Source organism: Tachyglossus aculeatus, chromosome 1 (assembly GCF_015852505.1).
Source record: "Tachyglossus aculeatus isolate mTacAcu1 chromosome 1, mTacAcu1.pri, whole genome shotgun sequence".
In the NCBI taxonomy this organism is placed as follows: domain Eukaryota; kingdom Metazoa; phylum Chordata; class Mammalia; order Monotremata; family Tachyglossidae; genus Tachyglossus; species Tachyglossus aculeatus.
Genome location: NC_052066.1, coordinates 52,893,787 through 52,913,471, shown reverse-complemented (window position 1 = coordinate 52,913,471; position 19,685 = coordinate 52,893,787). Strand labels below are relative to the sequence as shown.

The 19,685-nt window shown below is 48.2% G+C and overlaps 1 protein-coding gene across 1 annotated transcript in view; it reads left to right on the top strand.

Annotated features, from left to right (window-relative positions):
* Positions 1 to 10,600: 10,600 nt before the first annotated feature.
* Positions 10,601 to 19,685, top strand: part of USP13 (ubiquitin specific peptidase 13) — a 174,171-nt gene continuing 165,086 nt past the window's right edge. Inside the window, exon 1 of the mRNA XM_038744085.1 lies at positions 10,601 to 10,744. Within this exon, the coding sequence (XP_038600013.1) occupies positions 10,601 to 10,744 (144 nt within the window). The remainder of the gene's footprint in view (positions 10,745 to 19,685) is intronic.

Genomic DNA, 19,685 nt, shown 5'->3' with positions numbered 1-19,685 from the left:
TTCCTTCCTTCCTTCCTTCCTTCCTTCCTTCCTTCCTTCCTTCCTTCCCTTTCTTTCTTTCTTTCTTTCTTTCTTTCTTTCTTTCTTTCTTTCTTTCTTTCTTTTTTTTCTTTCTTTCTCTCTCTCTCTCTTTCTTTCTTCCTTCCTTTTCTTCCCCTTCTTCCCTTTCTTTCTTTTCTTCCCCTTCTTCCCTTTCTTTCTTTCTTCCTTCCCTTTCTCCCCTTCTTCCCTTTCTTTCTTTCTTTCTTTCTTTCTTTCTTTTTCTTTCTTTCTTTCCCTTTCTTTCTTTCTTTCTTTCTTTCTTTCTTTTTCTTTCTTTCTTTCCCTTTCTTTCTTTCTTTCTTTCTTTCTTTCTTTCTTTCTTTCTTTCTTTCTTCCTTTCTTCCTTCCTTTCTTTCTTTCTTTCTTTCTTTCTTTCTTCTTTCCCTCTTCCTCTTTCTTTCTTTCTTTCCTTCTTTCTTTCTTTCCTTCTTTCTTTCTTTCTTTCTTTCTTTTTTTTCTTTCTTTCTCTCTCTCTCTCTTTCTTTCTTCCTTCCTTTTCTTCCCCTTCTTCCCTTTCTTTCTTTTCTTCCCCTTCTTCCCTTTCTTTCTTTCTTCCTTCCCTTTCTCCCTTTCTCCCTTTCTCCCTTTCTCCCCTTCTTCCCTTTCTTTCTTTCTTTCTTTCTTTCTTCCTTTCTTTCTTCCTTTCTTTCTTTCTTTCTTTCTTTCTTTCTTTCTTTCTTTTTCTTTCTTTCTTTCCCTTTCTTTCTTTTCTTCCCCTTCTTCCCTTTCTTTCTTTCTTCCTTCCCTTTCTCCCTTTCTCCCTTTCTCCCCTTCTTCCCTTTCTTCCCTTCTTTCTTTCTTTCTTTCTTTCTTTCTTTCTTTCTTTCTTTCTTTTTCTTTCTTTCTTTCCCTTTCTTTCTTTCTTTCTTTCTTTCTTTCCCTTTCTTTCTTTCTTTCTTTCTTTCTTTCTTTTTCTTTCTTTCTTTCCCTTTCTTTCTTTCTTTCTTTCTTTCTTTCTTTCTTTCTTTTTCTTTTTCTTTCTTTCTTTCCCTTTCTTTCTTTCTTTCTTTCTTTCTTTCTTTCTTTCTTTCTTTCTTTCTTTCTTTCTTTCTCTCTCCCTTCCTTCCTTCCTTCCTTCCTTCCTTCCTTCCTTCCTTCCTTTTCTTCCCCTTCTACCCTTTCTTTCTTTCTTCCTTCCCTTTCTCCCTTTCTCCCCTTCTTTTCTTCCTTCCTTCCTTCCTTCCTTCCTTCCTTCCTTCCTTCCCTCCTTCCTTCCTTCCCTCCTTCCTTCCTTCCCTCCATCCTTCCTAACTTCCTTCCTTCCTTCCTTCCTTCCTTCCTTCCTTCCTTCCTTCCTTCCTTCCTTCCTTCCTTCCTTCCTTCCTTCCTTCCTTCCTTCCTTCCTTCCTTCCTTTCATATTTATTGAGCACTTACTGTGTGCAGAAGAAATGAAGTGACTTGCCTAAGTCACAGAGTAGACAAGTGGCAAAGCTGGGCATTAAGGGCACGGAATGTGTGTGCTAATTCTGTTGCATTGTACTCCCAAGCGCTTAGTACAGCACTCTACACATAGTGAGCACCCTAGGGAACGTCTCTATATGTTGCTGACTTGTACTTCCCAAGCGCTTAGTACAGTGCACTGCACACATTAAGCGCTCAATAAATACGATTGAATGAATGAAATGCCATTGATTGATGGATTGCTTGACTTAAAGCTCCTTAAGGGCAGGGAACATCGTGGCTCAGTGGAGTCAGAGGTCATGGGTTTGAATCCCAGCTCCGCCACATGTCTGCTGTGTGACTTTGGGCAAGTCACTTAACTTTTCTGGGCCTCAGTTACTTCATCTGTAAAATGGGGATGAAGACTGTGAGCCCCACATGGCATAACCTGATCACCTTGTATCCCCCCCAGCACTTAGAACAGTGCTTTGCACATAGTAAGCGCTTAACAAATGCCATCATTATTATTCAGCACTTAGAACGGTGCTTTGCACATAGTAAGCGCTTAACAAATGCCATTATTATTATTCAGCGCTTAGAACAGTGCTTTGCACAAAGTAAGCACTTAAATGCCATCATCATCATCATCAACATAGCAACTAACTATATTGTACTCAAGTGCTTAGTACAGTGCTCGACAGAGTTAATGTTCAGTAAATATTATTGATTGGTATTTAATGTTGATCTCAGAAGTAACAGCTGTAGGGCAGTGGTTTTTTTTATCTTTTTCCCCAGAGGGCGAGGTAGCAGAGGGTGATTATAAATGTCCCATTCCTTTTAATTTCCTCATCTTTAAATAAATTAGGATTAGAGAAGCAGCGGGGCTCAGTGGAAAGAGCCCGGGCTTGGGAGTCAGAGGTCATGGGTTCTAATCCCAGCTCCGCCACATGTCTGCTGTGTGACCTTGGGCAAGTCACTTCACTTCTCTGAGCCTCAGTTCCCTCATCTGTATAATGGGGATGAAGACTGTGAGCCCCATGTGGGGCAACCTGATCACCTTGTATCCCCCCCGCGCTTAGTGATTTGCACATAGTAAGCGCTTAACAAATGGCATCATTATTATTATACTATTTCCTCTTACATTGATTTGTTTTGACTTTGTGTGTTTGTGTGTGTTGGGTTTTAATGTCTCATCACTCCTGATGTCTTTGTTTCCAGCCCCTTCTGTCCCCTTATACTCTTAGATTGTGACCTCCCTAAAGGCAGGGACCATGTCTAATTCCCAACTGTGTATTGGCTCCCAGGGTTTAGTATAATTATCAGTGCACCATAAGCACTTAATAAACGTGATTGTTACTATACTCTTACTGCTAACTCAATCAATCAATCAATCGTATTTATTGAGTGCTTACTGTGTGCAGGGCACTGTACTAAGCGCTTGGGAAGTACAAGTTGGCAACATATAGAGACAGTCCCTACCCAAAAGTGGGCTCAAACTCCATAGTACTCTCCCAGGCACTTGGTATGGGGATCCGCACGGAAGCAGCACTCAATAAAGAGCATCGATTGACTTGCTAGAGACCCATCTGTAAATAATAATAATGAGAATTGTGGTATCTCTTAAGCGTTCAGCACGGCCGGCAGGGGAATGTCTCTGTTACACTGTTGTAATAATAATAATAGTGGCATTTATTAAGTGCTTACTATGTGCAAAGCACTGTTCTCAGCGCTGAGGAGGTTACAAGGTGATCAGATTGTCCCACGTGGGGCTCACAGTCGTAATCCCCGTTTTACGGATGAGGTAGCTGAGGCACAGAGAAGTCAAGTGACTTGCCCAAAGTCACACAGCTGACAAGTGGCGGAGCGGGGATTTGAACCCATGACCTCTGACTCCAAAGCCTGGGCTTTTTCCACTGAGCCACGCTTAGTGTGCTTAGTGGAGTGTCCTGCGCTACAGTAAGAGTGCTCAATAAATACGATTGACTGTGAGCCCACTGTTGGGTAGGGACTGTCTCTATATGTTGCCAACTTGTACTTCCCAAGCGCTCAGTACAGTGCTCTGCACACAGTAAGCGCTCAATAAATACGATTGATTGTTTGACTGACTGTCCTAAGTGCCTGGGTAGATACAAGGTAATCAGGTTAGACATAGTCCCACATGGGAATAGGCTTTTAAGACACTTACCAGGCTGTCCCCAAAAAATAATAAAGAGATTTCCAAGGTGCTAGGGGCGTGTTTAGCTCAGGCAGGTACCGTCCCAATCATATCTTATGTTCCCAAGCTTATGGGCAGAGGCCTGATTGATAAGGCAGCGTTTTATAGGGTCTCTCCCATATTTAAATCATTGATGAGGCTGGCTGCAATTAATTTGTCTATTTGCAAGCTCAGGCAAATATTTATGTTGGTGTCTGTTTACTTGTATTGATGACTGTCTCCCATTTCCCCCCCCTAGACTTTAAGCTTATTGTGGGCAGGGATTGTTCTCTCTTTATTGACGTTTTGTATTTCCCCAAGGGCTTAGTGCAGTGCTCTGCACGCAGTAAGGATTCAATAAATAGGATTGAATGAATCTAATGAAAAATCTCTCTGTGAGCCCGAGAGGGTGACTCTAAAGAGACAACCGCCTCTCGTTCCCTGCCTCCCCCATAGCCTCCGTTTTCTCCCCCTGCCTCTCCCTCTCCCCGACCCTTACACTTAAAAATAAAAATAATAATAATAACGGTGTTCGTTAAGCACTATGTGCCAAGCACCGTTCTAAGCGCTGGGGGGATACAAGGTGATCAGGTTGTCCCGTGTGGGGCTCACAGTCATCATCCCCATTTTCCAGATGAGGTAACTGAGGCTCCGAGAAGTTAAGTGACTTGCCCAAGGTCACACAGCAGACATGTGGCGGAGCCAGGATTCGAATCCATGACTTCTGACTCCAGAGCCCGGGCTCTCTAATCCCGGCTCCGCCACTCGGCAGCCATGTGGCTTTGGGCGAGTCACTTCACTTCTCTGGGCCTCAGTTCCCTCATCTGGAAAATGGGGATTAAGACTGTGAGCCCCCCATGGGACAACTTGATCACCTTGTATCCCCCCCCAGCGCTTAGAACAACGCTTTGCACATAGTAAGCGCTTAACAAATGTCGTCATCATTATTATTACCTTTTACTGTTTTTGATTATAACTTACAAGTTATAACCGTTTTGCACATCTCCCCGTTCTTATATGTTGTACATCATGCATCTTATGTACTTTCCAAGCGCTTAGTACAGTGCTCTGCACAGAGTAAGCGCTCAATAATTTCGATTGAATGAATATTTATTATTTTAGAGCCTTGGAACTAGCTGTAATTCTATTTATTCTGACGATTTGTCCACATGCTTTGTTTTGTTGTCTGTCTCCCCCTTCTAGACTGTGAGCCCGTTGTTGGGTAGGGACCGTCTCTGTATGTTGCCGGCTTGTACTTCCCAAGCGCTTAGTGCAGTGCTCTGCACACAGTAAGCGCTCAATAAATTTGGTTGAATGAATATTTATTTGTTTAGAGCATTGGAACTAGCTGTAATTCTATTTATTCTGACTATTTTGACGCCTGTCCACATGTTTTGTTTTGTTGTCTGTCTCCCCCTCCTCGACTGTGAGCCCGTTGTTGGGTAGGGACCGTCTCTGTATGTTGCCGGCCTGTACTTACCAAGCACTTAGTACAGTGCTCTGCACACAGCAAGCGCTCAATAAATGCGATTGAATGAATGAATGAATGAACTTACTATTTGCCAGGAACTGTGCTAAGCGCTGGGGTGGATACAAAGCAAATCGGGTTGGACACGGTCCCTGTCCCACGTGGGGCTCACGGAGAAGCAAGAGCCCAGGCTTGGGAATCAGAGGTCATGGGTTCTAATTCCGCTCCCCCACTTTGTCTGCTGTGTGACCTCGGGCCAACCACTTCGCTTCTCTGGGCCTCAGTTCCCTCATCCGGAAAATGGGGGTGAAAACTGTGAGCCCCACTTGGGATAACCTGATTACTCTCCATCTACCCCAGCGCTTAGTACAGTGATCGGCACAAAGTAAGGGCTGAACAAACACCATCATTATCATTTATGCTTATTCCAAGTGAATGAAACACTTCGAAACCTTCCCTTCCCCACAGCACCTGTATATATGTATATATGTTTGTACGTATTTATTACTCTATTTATTTATTTTACCTGTACATATCTATTCTATTTATTTTATTTTGTTAGTATGTTTGGTTTTGTTCTCTGTCTCCCCCTTTTAGACTGTGAGCCCGCTGTTGGGTAGGGACTGTCTCTATATGTTGCCAACTTGTACTTCCCAAGCGCTTAGTACAGTGTTCTGCACACAATAAGCGCTCAATAAATACGATTGATGGATGGATTCGAAGGCTCCTTTTAAGCCCGGACCTGGAAAAGGTATTGAGTCGTCGAACTGGACTCTCTGCCCACAACCAAGGGTCTTTGATGGGCATAGGTGAAAGCGCTTAACCAATAGCTTCCTTATCAATCATGGCATTCGGTCTCTGTTTGGGGGCGGAGGTGACCGAGGCCCCCAGAGCAGAGTGGTGACCTTTCCCGAGGTGGGCCGGCAGACGAGGAGCGGGACCCCCTGAGACCCCCTTGGACCTTATTATGCTCCCCAGGCCCTAGCCGGGCCTTTCCCTTCCCTCCCCCCATCCGGTCCCTCTCCTCTTCCTCCTCTTCCCCATCCTCCTCCTCTTCCTCCCCCTGCTCCTGCTCCTGCCTCCTTCCCGGCGGGCGATTCATTCATTCATTCAATCGTATTTATTGAGTGCTTATTGTGTGCAGAGCACTGTACTAAGCGCTTGGGAAGGACAAGTCGGCAACATCTAGAGACGGTCCCTACCCAACAACGGGCTCACAGTCTAGAAGGGGGGGGAGACAGGCAACAAAACAAAACATGTGGACGGGTGTCAAAACTGTCAGAATAAATAGAATTATAGCTATATGCACATCATTAATAAAATAGAGTAGTAAATATGGACAAGTAAAATGAATAGAGTAATAAATCTGTACAAATATATTCATTCATTCAATTGTATTTATTGAGCTCTGACTGTGTGCAGAGCACTGTACTAAGCGCTTGGGAAGTACAAGTCGGCAACATCTTGAGACGGTCCCTACCCAACAACGGGCTCACAGTCTAGAAGGGGGGGAGACAGACAACAAAACAAAACATGTAGACAGGAGTCAAAACTGTCAGAATAAATAGAATTATAGCTTTATGCACATCATTAATAATACAGAGTAGTAAATATGTACGAGTAAAATGAATAGAGTAATAAATCTGTACAAATATATTCATTCATTCAATTGTATTTATTGAGCTTTGACTGTGTGCAGAGCACTGTACTAAGCACTTGGGAAGTACAAGTCGGCAACATCTAGAGACGGTCCCTACCCAACAATGGGCTCACAGTCTAGAAGGGGGGGAGACAGGCAACAAAACAAAACATGCAGACAGGTGTCAAAACTGTCAGAATAAATAGAATTATAGCTATATGCACATCATTAATAAAACAGAGTAGTAAATATGTACAAGTAAAATGCATAGAGTAATAAATCTGTACAAATATATACAAGTGCTGTGGGGAGGGGAAGGAGAAAGAGGCGGGGGGGCAATGGGGAGGAGGAGAGGAAAAAGGGGGCTCAGTGTGGGAAGGCCTCCTGGAGGAGGTGAGCTCTCAGTAGGGCTTTGAAGGGAGGAAGAGAGCTGGCTTGGCGGATGGGCAGAGGGAGGGCATTCCGGGCCAGGGGGAGGACGTGGGCCGGGGGTCGACGGCGGGACAGGCGAGAATGAGGTATGGTGAGGAGATTAGCGGCAGAGGAGCGGAGGGTGCGGGCTATTTGGGCTGGAGAAGGAGAGAAGGGGGGTGAGGTAGGAGGGGGCGAGGGGATGGACAGCCTTGAAGCCCAGGGTGAGGAGTTTCTGCCTGATGCGTAGGTTGACAGGCAACCGCTGGAGATTTTTGAGGAGGGGAGTAACATGTCCAGAGCGTTTCTGTACAGAGATAATCCGGGCGGCCGAGTGAAGTATAGACTGAAGCGGGGAGAGACAGGAGGATGGGAGATCAGAGAGGAGGCTGATGCAGTAATCCAGATGGGATAGGATGAGAGATTGAACCAGCAAGGTAGTGGTTTGGATGGAGAGGGAAGGGCGGATCTTGGCGATGTTGTGGAGGTGAGATTGGCAGGTTTTGGATATGTGGGGTGAATGAGAGCGGAGTCAAGGATGACATCAAAGTTGCAGGCTTGTGAGATGGGAAGGATGGTAATAATAATGACATTTATTAAGCGCTGACTATGTGCAAAGCACTGTTCTTAGTGCTGAGGAGGTTACAGGGCAATCAGGTTTTCCCACAGGGGGCTCACAGTCTTAATCCCCATTTTACAGATGAGGTAACTGAGACAGGAGAAGTGAAGTGACTTGCCCAAAGTCACACAGCTGACAATTGGCAGAGCTAGGATTTGAACCCATGAACTGGACTCCAAAGCCCGAGCTCTTTCCACTGAGCCATGCCGTCTACGGTGACGGGAAAGTCAGGGAGAGGGCAGGGGTTGGGAGGGAAGATAAGGAGTTCAGTCTTGGACATACTGAGTTTTAGGTGGCAGGCAGACATCCAGACGGAGATGTCTCGAAGGCAGGAGGAGATACGAGCCTGGAGGGAAGGAGAGAGAGCAGGGGCAGAGATGTAGATCTGGGTGTCATCAGCGTAGAGATGATAGTTGAAGCCGTGGGAGCGAATGAGGTCACCAAGGGAGTGAGTGTAGATAGAGAACAGAAGGGGACCAAGCACTGACCCTTGAGGAACCCCTACAGTAAGGGGATGGGAGGGGGAGGAGGAGCCCGCAAAGGAGACTGAGAATGAATGCAGGAGAGATGAGGAGAACCAGGAAAGGACGGAGTCTGTGAAGCCAAGGTCGGATAGCGTGTTGAGGAGACGGGGGTGGTCCACAGTGTCCAAGGCAGCTGAGAGGTCGAGGAGGATTAGGATAGAGTAGGAGCCATTGGATTTGGCAGGAAGGAGGTCATCGGTGACCTTTGAGAGGGCAGTTTCGGTGGAATGTAGGGGATGGAAGCCAGATTGGAGGGGCTCGAGGAGAGAATTGAGGTTGAGAAACTCGAGGCAGCGCGTGTAGACGACTCGTTCTAGTAGTTTGGAAAGGAAGGGTAGGAGGGAGGTGGGGCGATAACTAGAAGGGGCAGTGGGGTCAAGAGAGGGTTTTTTTAGGATGGGGGAGACGTAGGCATGTTTGAAGGCAGAGGGGAAGGAACCACTGGAGAGTGAGCGGTTGAAGATGGAAGTTAAGGAGGGGAGGAGGGAAGGGGCGATGGCTGGCTGTTGGGGGGCCGTCTCTTCTTAGTGGCAAGAGCCCGGACTTGGGAGTCAGAGGTTGTGGGTTCTAATCCCGCCTCCCCCACTCGTCTGCCGGGTGACCTCGGGCAAACCGTTTAACTTCTCTGGGCCTCAGTTCCCTCAACCGTAAAATGGGGATTGAGACTGTGAGCCCCACGTGGGACAACCTGATGACCCGGTATCTCTCCCAGCGCTTAGGACAGTGCTTGGCACATAGTAAGGCCTTAACGAATACCAGGATTATTATTACTATTCCTTTCGCCTGTTGCGGCTGGTGGGGCGGGGGCTGGGTTAAAAATAGCATTCCCCCTGGCCGCCCGCCCGCCCGTCCGCCCTTCCTGCCCTCCCGTCCCGTCCCGTCCGTCCGTCCGTTTCCCCGCCGTTCCCCGGGTGTGGGCTGGGGGGGCTCACGCTCCGCCCCTCCCTCCCCTGCTGCCTCCAGCCCCCTCCCCACCCCCCTCCCCAGTTCTAGCCCCTCTCTCCAGCCCCAAATCCAGCCCAGCCCCTTCCCCACCTCCAGCCCCCCTGGACAGCTCGCAATCCAGCCCCCTCCCCAGCCCTCTCCCCCTCCAGCCCCCTCCCCAGCTCCCAATCCAGCCCCCGTCCCCTCTCCAGCTCCCAGTCCAGCCCCCGCCCCCCCTCCAGCTCCCAATCCAGCTCAGCCCCCTCCCCAGCTCCCAATCCAGCTCCCGTCCCCTCTCCAGCTCCAAATCCACCCCCTCCCCACCTCCATCTCCCAATCCAGCCCTTTCCACACCTCCAGCTCCAAATCCACCCCCTCCCCACCTCCATCTCCCAATCCAGCTCAGCCCCCTCCCCAGCTCCCAGTCCAGCCCCTTCCCCACCTCCAGCTCCAAACCCAGCCCCCTCCCCACCTTCAACCCCCGCCCCCCAGCTCCCAATCCAGCCCAGCCCCCTCCAGCTCCAAACCCAGCCCCCTCCCCCCCTCCAGCTCCCAATCCAGCTCAGCCCCCTCCCCAGCTCCCAGTCCAGCCCCTTCCCCACCTCCAGCTCCAAACCCAGCCCCCCTCCCCCCCCTCCACCCCCCGCCCCCCCTCCAGCTCCCAATCCAGCCCAGCCCCCTCCCCACCTCCAGCTCCAAACCCAGCCCCCTCTCCACCTCCAGCCCCCTCCCCAGCTCCCAATCCAGCCCAGCCCCCTCCAGCCCCCTCCCCTCCAGCCCCCTCCCCACCTCCGGCTCCCAATCCAGCCCAGGCCCCTCCCCAGCTCCCAATCCAGCCCCCGCCCCACCTCCAGCTCCCAATCCAGCCCAGATCCCTCCAGCCCCCTCCCCACCTCCAGCTCCCAATCCAGCCCCTTCCCCACCTCCAGCTCCAACCCAGCCCCCTCCCCCCTCCAGCTCCCAATCCAGCTCAGCCCCCTCCCCAGCTCCCAATCCAGCCCCCGCCCCACCTCCAGCTCCCAATCCAGCCCAGCCCCCTCCAGCCCCCTCCCCACCCCCAGCTCCCAATCCAGCTCAGCCCCCTCTCCAGCTCCCAATCCAGCCCCTTCCCCCCCCTCCAGCTCCCAGCCCAGCCCCCTCCCCACCCCCAACTCCCAATCCAGCCCAGCCCCCTCCCCTCCCTCCAGCTCCCAATCCAGCCCCCTTCCCCCCCCCCAGCTCCCAGCCCAGCCCCCTCCCCCCCTCCAGCTCCAAACCCAGGCCCCTCTCCCCCTCCAGCCCCCTCCCCCCGCCTCCAGCTCCCAATCCAGCCTGTGAGCCCCCTCCCCCGTCCCCATCCCAATCCATCGGAGCCCCCCCTCCCCCCCGGTGGGATCGGGCTCCATCCCCCCCCAACGGATGCAGCGGTCGGCGGGGCCCGGGCCGAAGATGGCGCCGGAGGAGCTGGGCGACCTGCTGGTGCCCTACTTGCCCACCGTCCGGGTGCCCCGCCACAGGGACCGGGTCTACAAGGCCGAGTGCGCCTTCTCCTTCGACTCCCCCGTGAGTAGGGGGATGGGGCCTTGTGTGTCTGTGTGTCTCTGTGTGTGTGTGTCTGTGTGTGTCTGTGTCTGTGTGTGTCCCCCCCTCCGCACCAACCCCTCCATCGGGGTCACCCGGGAAACAGCCCACAAGATGCTGGGCACAGTAACAGTAATAAGAATCAGGCCATTTCTTAAGCGCTTACAATGTGCCAAGCCCTGTTCTAAGCGCTGGGGAGGTTACAAGGTGATCAGGTTGTCCCACGTGTTGCTCACAGTCTTCAACCTCATTTTCCAGACGAGGGAACTGAGGCCCAGAGAAGTGAAGCGACTTTCCCTAAGTCACCCAGCTGACAAGCGGCGGAGCCGAGATTTGAATCCTTGACCTCTGACTCAATCAATCAATCATGTTTATTGAGCGCTTACCATGTGCAGAGCACTGTACTAAGCGCTTGGGAAGTACAAATTGGCAACATTATAGAGACAGTCTCTTTTCCACTGAGCCACGCTGCTTCTCTAATAATCAGGGCGTTTATTAAGCGCTTACTATGTGCAAAGCGCTGCTCTCAGCGCCGGGGGAGATACAAGGTCATCGAGTTGTCCCACGTGGGGGTCACAGACTTAGTCCCCATTTTCCAGATGAGGGAACTGAGGCCCAGAAGCGCTTACTATGTGCGAAGTGCTGCTCTCAGCGCCGGGGGAGATACAAGGTCATCAAGTGGGCCCACGGGGGGCTCACAGACTTAGTCCCCATTTTCCAGATGAGGGAACTGAGGCCTAGAGAATAATAATAATAATAACGTTTACTATGTGCAAAGCACTGTTCTAAGCGCTGGGGGAGATACAAGGTCATCAAGTTGCCCCTTTTTGGGGCTCACAGACTTAGTCCCCATTTTCCAGATGAGGGAACTGAGGCCCAGAGAATAATAATAATAATAATGGTATTTGCTAATCGCTTACTACGTGCAAAGCACTGCTCTAAGCACCAGGGGAGATACAAAGTCATCAAGTTGTCCCACGGGGGGCTCACAGACTTAATCCATATTTTACAGATGAGGGAACTGAGGCCCAGAGAATAATAATAATAATGGTATTTGTTAAGCGCTTACTATGTGCAAAGCACTGCTCTAAGCGCCCGGGGAGATACAAGGTCATCAAGTTGTCCCACGTGGGGCTCACAGACTTAATCCCCATCCAGATGAGGGAACTGAGGCCCAGAGAATAATAATAATAATGGTATTTGTTAAGCACTTACTATGTGCAAAGCACTGGGGACGTTACAAGGTGATCAGGTTGTCCCACGGGGGGCTCACAGTTTTTTAATCCCCATTTTACAGATGAGGCAACCAAGGAACAGAGAAGTTAAGGGACTTGCCCAAAGTCACATAGCTGATAGCAGATCCGGGATTTGAACCTGTGACCTCTGACTCCAAAGCCCGGGCTCTTTCCACTGAGCCGTGCTGCTTCCTTCTCTATGTGCCAAGCACTGGTTTTTTTTTTTTTGGATGGCATTTGTTAAGCGCCTACTATGTGCCAAGCACTGTTCTAAGCGCTGGGATAGATGCAAGGACATCAGGTTGGCCCAAGGAGGGCTCATACTCTTCATTCCCGTTTGACAGATGAGGGAACAGAGGCCCAGAGAATAATAATAATGATGGTAATTATTAAGCTTGTACATATTTATTCTATTTATTTTATTTTGTTAATATGTTTCATTTTGTTGTCTGTCTCCCCCTTCTAGACTGTAAGCCCGCTGTTGGGTAGGGACCGTCTCTATATGTTGCCAACTTGTACTTCCCAAGCGCTTAGTCCAGTGCTCTGCACACAGTAAGTGCTCAATAAATACGATTAAATGAATGAATGAATTAAGTGCTTACTGTGTGCCAAGCACTGTTCCAAGCGCTGGGGGAATGATCACGTTGTCCTGCGTGGGGCTCACAATCTTAATCCCCATTTTACAGAGGAGGTAACTGAGGCACAGAGTAGTTAAGTGGCTTGCCCAAACTCACACAGCTGACAAGTGGCAGAACTGGGATTTGAACCCGTGACCTCTGACTCACAAGCCCGGGCTCTTTCCACTGAGCCATGCAGCTTCACACTGCTCCTCCTCCTCCTCCTTGCAAACAGAAGCTGGCGGGCGATGCCAAAGGCAGAAAATGGGCTGCTTGAAAAACTGGGGGTGTCCAGCCAATTCCCTGTCTAGCCCATTGCATGCGCAGGCCACTGGGGCGTCCTTACGGGCCAATGCCAGCCAACTCCCATTATTATTATTATTATTATTGTTGTTGTTGTGTTGGTTAAGCACTTACTATGTGCCAAGCACTGTTCTAAGCGCTGGGGTAGATATAAGGCCATCAGGTTGTCCCCCGTGGGGCTCACAGTGCTCATCCCCATTTTCCAGATGAGGGAACTGAGGCCCAGAGAAGTCAAATGACTTGCCCAAGGTCACACAGCTGACAAGCGGCAGGGCCGGGATTCGAACCCACGTCCTCTGACTCCCAAGCCCGGGGTCTTGCCATTGAGCCACGCCGCTTCCCTTTGATCTTCTAGTACACCCGATTGCTACCTGCATTCATTAAATCGTACTTATTGAACGCTTACTGTGGGCAGAGCACTGTACTAAGCGCTTGGGAAGAAGTGAAGAATCTACCTAAGAGATCTATCCCCTTTCCTGGTCCCACGGGGAATCCAGGGAATTGATTCCCATCCGGTATTTTCTTTCTCTGGAACAGGTGACTGACTGGACTTGGAAAAATCTTAGGTTTTGTCCTCCATCCCTGGCATTTTCCCCAGAATTGTTTTCCTTTTTGTTCTTTCGGGCGTCGATTTGGGTTACGTGCTGTTGGAGATGAGAAAATGGTCCTTGACGCAGGTTTCGTTCATTCATTCGTTCAATCATATTTACTGGGCGCTTACTGTGTGCAGAGCACTGTACTAAGCGCTTGGGAAGTACAAGGGTCCGAAGCTATTTAGAGTCCTCGGGCTCTAAAAGAAGGATGCGCCTTGAAAATCTGTCAAAACCAATTTTCCAGATCAGCGGTTCAGAGTGTAAATCCATCCGCTAGATTTGGAGGTTTCTCCGCTAGATCGGAAGCTTCTCTATTAAAAAAGCTTCAAGGGGAGGGATTAGTCTCCCAAGTGCTTAGCACAGCGTGGCTCATAGAGAAGCAGCGTGGCTCATTGGGAAAGAGCCTGGGCTTTGGAGTCAGAGGTCATGGGTTCAAATCCTGGCCCCACCACTTGTCAGCTGTGTGACTTTGGGTAAGTCACTTCACTTCTCTGGGCCTCAGTTCCCTCGTCTGTAAAATGGGGATGAAGACTGTGAGCCCCACGTGGGACAACCTCATCACTTTGTATCCCCCCAGCGCTTAGAACAGTGCTTTGCACATAGTAAGCGCTTAATAAATGCCATCATCATCATCATCATCATCACAGGGCGCTACACACACTAAGCACTTAAATATCATCGATTGAGTGATTGAAAATCTTTACCCTCAAATGACGAGAGGGGGGGAGAAGTTAAGGATGGATTAATAGATACAATTGATTAATATTCTTAATGACCGCGGTTGGTTTCGTAGCATTTTGAGTTTGGGATTTCAAAACTGTGTGTGTGTTTGCTGTGTGGCTTTGGGGAAGCCACTTCACTTCTCTGTGCCTCAGTGATCTCACCTGTCAAATGGGGATTGAGACTGTGAGCCCCACGTCATCATCATCATCATCATCATCAATTGTATTTATTGAGCGCTTACTGTGTGCACAGCACTGTACTAAGCGCTTGGGAAGTACAAGTTGGCAACATATAGAGACAGTCCCTACCCAACAGTGGGCTCACAGTCTAAAAGGGGGAGACAGAGAACAAAACCAAACATACTAACAAAATAAAATAAATAGAATAGATATGTACAAGTAAAATAAATAAATTAATAAATAGAGTAATAAATCTGTACAAACATATATACATATATACAGGTGCTGTGGGGAAGGGAAGGAGGTAAGATGAGGGGGAGAGGAAGGAAGGGTCTCAGTCTGGGAAGGCCTCCTGAAGGAGGTGAGGGACTGTGTCCAACCCGATTTTCTTGTATCGACTTCAGCGCTTAGTGCAGTGCCTGACACATAATGTAAGCGTTTAACAAATGCCGTTATTATTATTGTGTGGGCGCGTAGGTAGGTGTGTGTAAGCAACCTAATTTACAGAGTCAGATGGGTTTCAAAAGTGATTCAGCTGCCTGGTACTTATCGTGTCTTTTTGAGGATCAGCTATTTTTACTCACACACTTGAGTTCTCACATGTCACCCGGTAGATCTCTCTGCGGAGAGAATTTTACTGATTGGCGGGACTGAGCCTGCTTCTATAACAATACATCAAGCACTATTCATCGTATCATTTAGACGAAAATCAAATGGATGGCAGGCCCTCTGAAATATGTTTTTATATCCCTGGAAACGGGTGGGTTGTTTTTTTTTTTCAGTTGTTTCCAAGAACTTTGCTGAATGAATCTATCGTGAATTGCTTTTCTGTGCAGTGCACGGTCTGGAGAATAATAATAATAATAATAATAATAAAGATGGCATTTATTAAGCGCTTACTACGTGCAAAGCACTGTTCTAAGCGCTGGGGTAGATACAAGGTGATCAGGTTGTCCCACGGGGGGCTCACAGTCTTGATCCCCATTTTACAGATGAGGGAACTGAGGCACAGAGAAGTTAAGTGACTCGCCCAAAGTCACACAGCTGACAATTGGAAGAGCCGGAATTCGAACCCATGACCTCTGACTCCGAAGCCCGTGCTCTTTCCACTGAGCCATGCTGCTTCTCTATGCCCTTTGGTACTCACGAAAATAATAATAATAGCATTTCTGAAGCGCTTACTATGTGCAAAGCAGTGTACTAAATGCTGGGGGGGGGATACAAGGTGATCAGGTTGTCACATGGTGGGGCTCACAGTCTTCATCCCCATTTTACAGATGAGGGAACTGAAGCTCAGAGAAGTCAAGTGACTTGCCCAAGGTCACACAGTGGACGTGTGGCGGAGCAGGAATTTGAACCCATGACCTCCGACTCCCAAACCCATGCGCTTTCCACTGAGCCACAAGAGTTTTTAAAATTTATTTTTCTACACGTTAACTCCACAGCTTGTTGCTGTCATCATTTTAAAATTCATTCATTATTCAATCGTATTTATTCAACGTTTACTGTGTGCAGAGCACTGTACTGAGTGCTTGGGAAGTACAAGTTGGCAACATATATAAAATCCAAGGAGCATTTGAAAATAAAAAAAAAATTAACTGTGCCAATATGTACTATGTAAACAAATGAAATGATTAGCGCTTTTGACATTTTCCTACCAGCAACAGTTTTAAAATTCAGACATCCTGACTTTTTGTGACCGGCGTTGGAAGCAGAAAACATATTGAACTCTTTAGGACTGGGGACGTGTACTTTCAGAACAGTATTAAAGCAATTGTAAAGCCTGAAAAAAACGTTCCCCTCCCCTGCAATAACCTAAAATTGTAAAATGACAGAAACCTTTTCTCTTAGGTTAATGTGGTCTGGCATTGGCGTGTTGCTTAAAAACAGTTTTTTTTCTTAGTTAAAAGAAAGCATTCACTACTGTGAATGGCAGCCTTGGGAATAGTAATTTTCTTACTTAGGCGGAGCAAATAATTTGCCAGGGCAGGGCAGAAGAATGCTAATGTAATTTAGGTGCTAATTTTGTGACTCAAAAATATGGATTTTAAAACTTTGGAAACTGGTTTAAACTTTAGAAACTGAACCCAGCTGACTGCCGCTGTCCGTGTAAGGGACAGTGATAGATTGAAAGCTACTTGAGGGTAGTTTCCTTCGCGGACTCCTCCTCCTCTTCCTTGCCTCACATCCCCCAACTGGGAGGGGTCCCTCAAAGTTCAATTCTGGCTGGGCCCCGTCCTGTTCTCCGTCTACACCCATTTCTGTAAAATGGGGATGAAGACTGTGAGCCCATGTGGGGCAACCTGATCATCTTGTATTCCCCCCCAGCGCTTCGAACAGTGCTGTGCACATAGTAAGCGCTTAATAAATGCCATTATTATTATTATTATTACACCGACTCCCTCGGTTTCAACTACCACCTCTGTGTGGGTGATACCCAAATCTACATCTCCAGCCCTGATTTCTCTCCCTTTCTGCAGTCTGGCATTTCCCCTATTCTATTAAAATAAATAGAATAGATATGTACAAGTAAAATAAATAAATAACCTCTGGCCTGGAACGCCCTCCCTCCTCAAATCCGACAGACAGTTCGACGGATGCGCTCCTGTCACCTCCCGTCACCTCGAGCTTAACATGTCAAAAACAGAGCTCCTTATCTTCCCACCCAAACCCTGTCCTCCCCCTGACTTCTAGACCGTGAGCCCGCTGTTGGGGAGGGACCGTCTCTGTATGTTGCCGACTTGTACTTCCCAAGCGCTTAGTACAGCGCTCTGCACACAGTAAGCGCTCAATAAATACGATTGAATGAATGAATGATTTTCCCATCTCTCTAGACGGCACCACCATCCTTCCTGTCTCACAGCCCTTAACCTTGGCATTATCCTTAACTCCTCCCTTTCACTGAACCCAGATATTTAATCCATCACGAAATCCTATCGGTCCCACCATCTCAACATCGCTAAAATCCACCTTTTCCTCTCCATCCAAACTGCTACCACGTCAATACAATTGCTTGTCCTGTCCTGCCTAGATTACTACTTCAGCCTCCTTGCTTACCTCCCAGCCTCCTCCTCCTTGAAGCAGCGTGGCTCAGTGGAAGGAGCCTGGGCTTTGGAGTCAGAGGTCGTGGGTTCAAATCCCAGCTCCGCCAATTGCCAGCTGTGTGACTTTGGGCAAGTCACTTCACTTCTCTGGGCTTCAGTTCCCTCATCTGTAAAATGGGGATGAAAACTGTGAGCCCCCCCTTGGGACAACCTGATTACCTTGTAACCTCCCCAGCGCTTAGAACAGTGCTTTGCACATAGTAAGCGCTTAACAAATACCATTATTATTATTATTACTAGTGCTGTCCTTCTCATTGTGCCTCAATCTCTCCTATCTCGCCACCAGCCCCTGGCCCACATCAATCAATCAATCAATCAATTGTATTTATTGAGCGCTTACTGTGTGCAGAGCACTGTACTAAGAGCTTGGGAAGTACAAGTTGGCAACATCTAGAGACGGTCCCTACCCAACAGTGGGCTCACAGTCTAGAAGGGGGAGACAGAGAACAAAACAAAACATATTAACAAAATAAAATAAATAGAATAGATATGTACAAGTAAAATAAATAAATAACCTCTGGCCTGGAACGCCCTCCCTCCTCAAATCCGACGAACAATTTCTCTCCCTCCCTTCAAGCCTTGGTGAAGGTGCATCTCCACCAAGAGGCCTTCCCAAACTAAGCCCCACCTTTCTTCATCTCCCCCTCTCTTCTGCGTCGCCCTGACTCAATCAATCAATCAATCGTATTTATTGAGCGCTTACTGTGTGCAGAGCACTGGACTAAGCGCTTGTTAAGTACAAGTTGGCAACATATAGAGACGGTCCCTACCCAACAGCGGGCTCACAGTCTAGAAGGGGGAGACAGAGAACAAAACCAAACATATTAACAAAATAAAATAGATAGAATCCCTTTCCCCTTCCCAGCCCCACTGTACTTATGTACATATCTGTAGTTTTATTTATTTGTATCGTCATCATCATCAATCGTATTTATTGAACGCTTACTGTGTGCAGAGCACTGTACTAAGCACTTGGGAAGTACAAATTGGCAACATATAGAGACAGTCCCTACCCAACAGTGGGCTCACAGTCTAAAAGGGCTTTGGAGTCAGTGGTCATGGGTTCAAATCCCTGCTCCGCCAGTTGTCAGCTGTGTGACTTTGGGCAAGTCACTTCACTTCTCTGGGCCTCAGTTCCCTCATCTGTAAAATGGGGATTGACTGTGAGCCCCTTGTGGGACAACCTGATTAACTTGTAACCTCCCCAGCGCTTAGAACAGTGCTTTGCACATAGTAAGCGCTTAATAAATGCCATCATTGTTATTATTATTATTATTATTTTAATAAAGTTACCAAGGGACATCTCTCACAGTTCTAGCACTTTTCCAAGCTCACAGGGATAAACTAAGTTCCGCCATATACTTTTAGAGGCAGAAAGGGGAAGAAGATTTTGTGAATATCATTTTGTGAATATCATATTAATGCAAACGGCACAGACACTATGGTCTAGTGGTTAGAGCACAGACATGGGAGTCAGAGGGCCATGGGTTCTGCCGCTTGTCTGCTGTGGGACCCTGGGCAAGTCATTTCACTTTTCTGGGCCACAGTTACCTCATCTGTAAAATGGAAATTAAGACTGTGAGCCCCATGTGGCATATAGCTATAATTCTGTATTGGGGAAGCAGCGTGGCACAGTGGAAAGAGCACGGGCTTTGGAGTCAGAGGTCATGGGTTCAAATCCTGGCTCCGCCAGTTGTCAGCTGTGTGACTGGGCAAGTTACTTAACTTCTCTGGGCCTCAGTTCCCTCATCTGTAAAATGGGGATTAAGACTGTGAGCCCCACGTGGGACAACCTGATCACCTTGTGACCTTTCCAGCACTTAGAACAGTGCTTTGCACATAGTAAGCGCTTAATAAATGCCATTATTATTATTATTATTATTATTTATTCTGACGGTTTTGACACCCATCTACATGTTTCGTCTTGTTGTCCGTCTCCCCCTTCTAGACTGTGAGCCCGTTGTTGGGTAGGGACCATCTCTAGATGTTACCGACGTGTACTTCCCAAGCGCTTAGTACAGTGCTCTGCACACAGTAAGCGCTCAATAAATACAATTGAATGAATTGAATGAATGTGGGACGGGGACTGTGTCTGACCTGATTTGCTTGTACCCACTCCAGCACTTAGTGCCATGCCTGGACCACTGTAAGTGCTAAACAAATGCCACA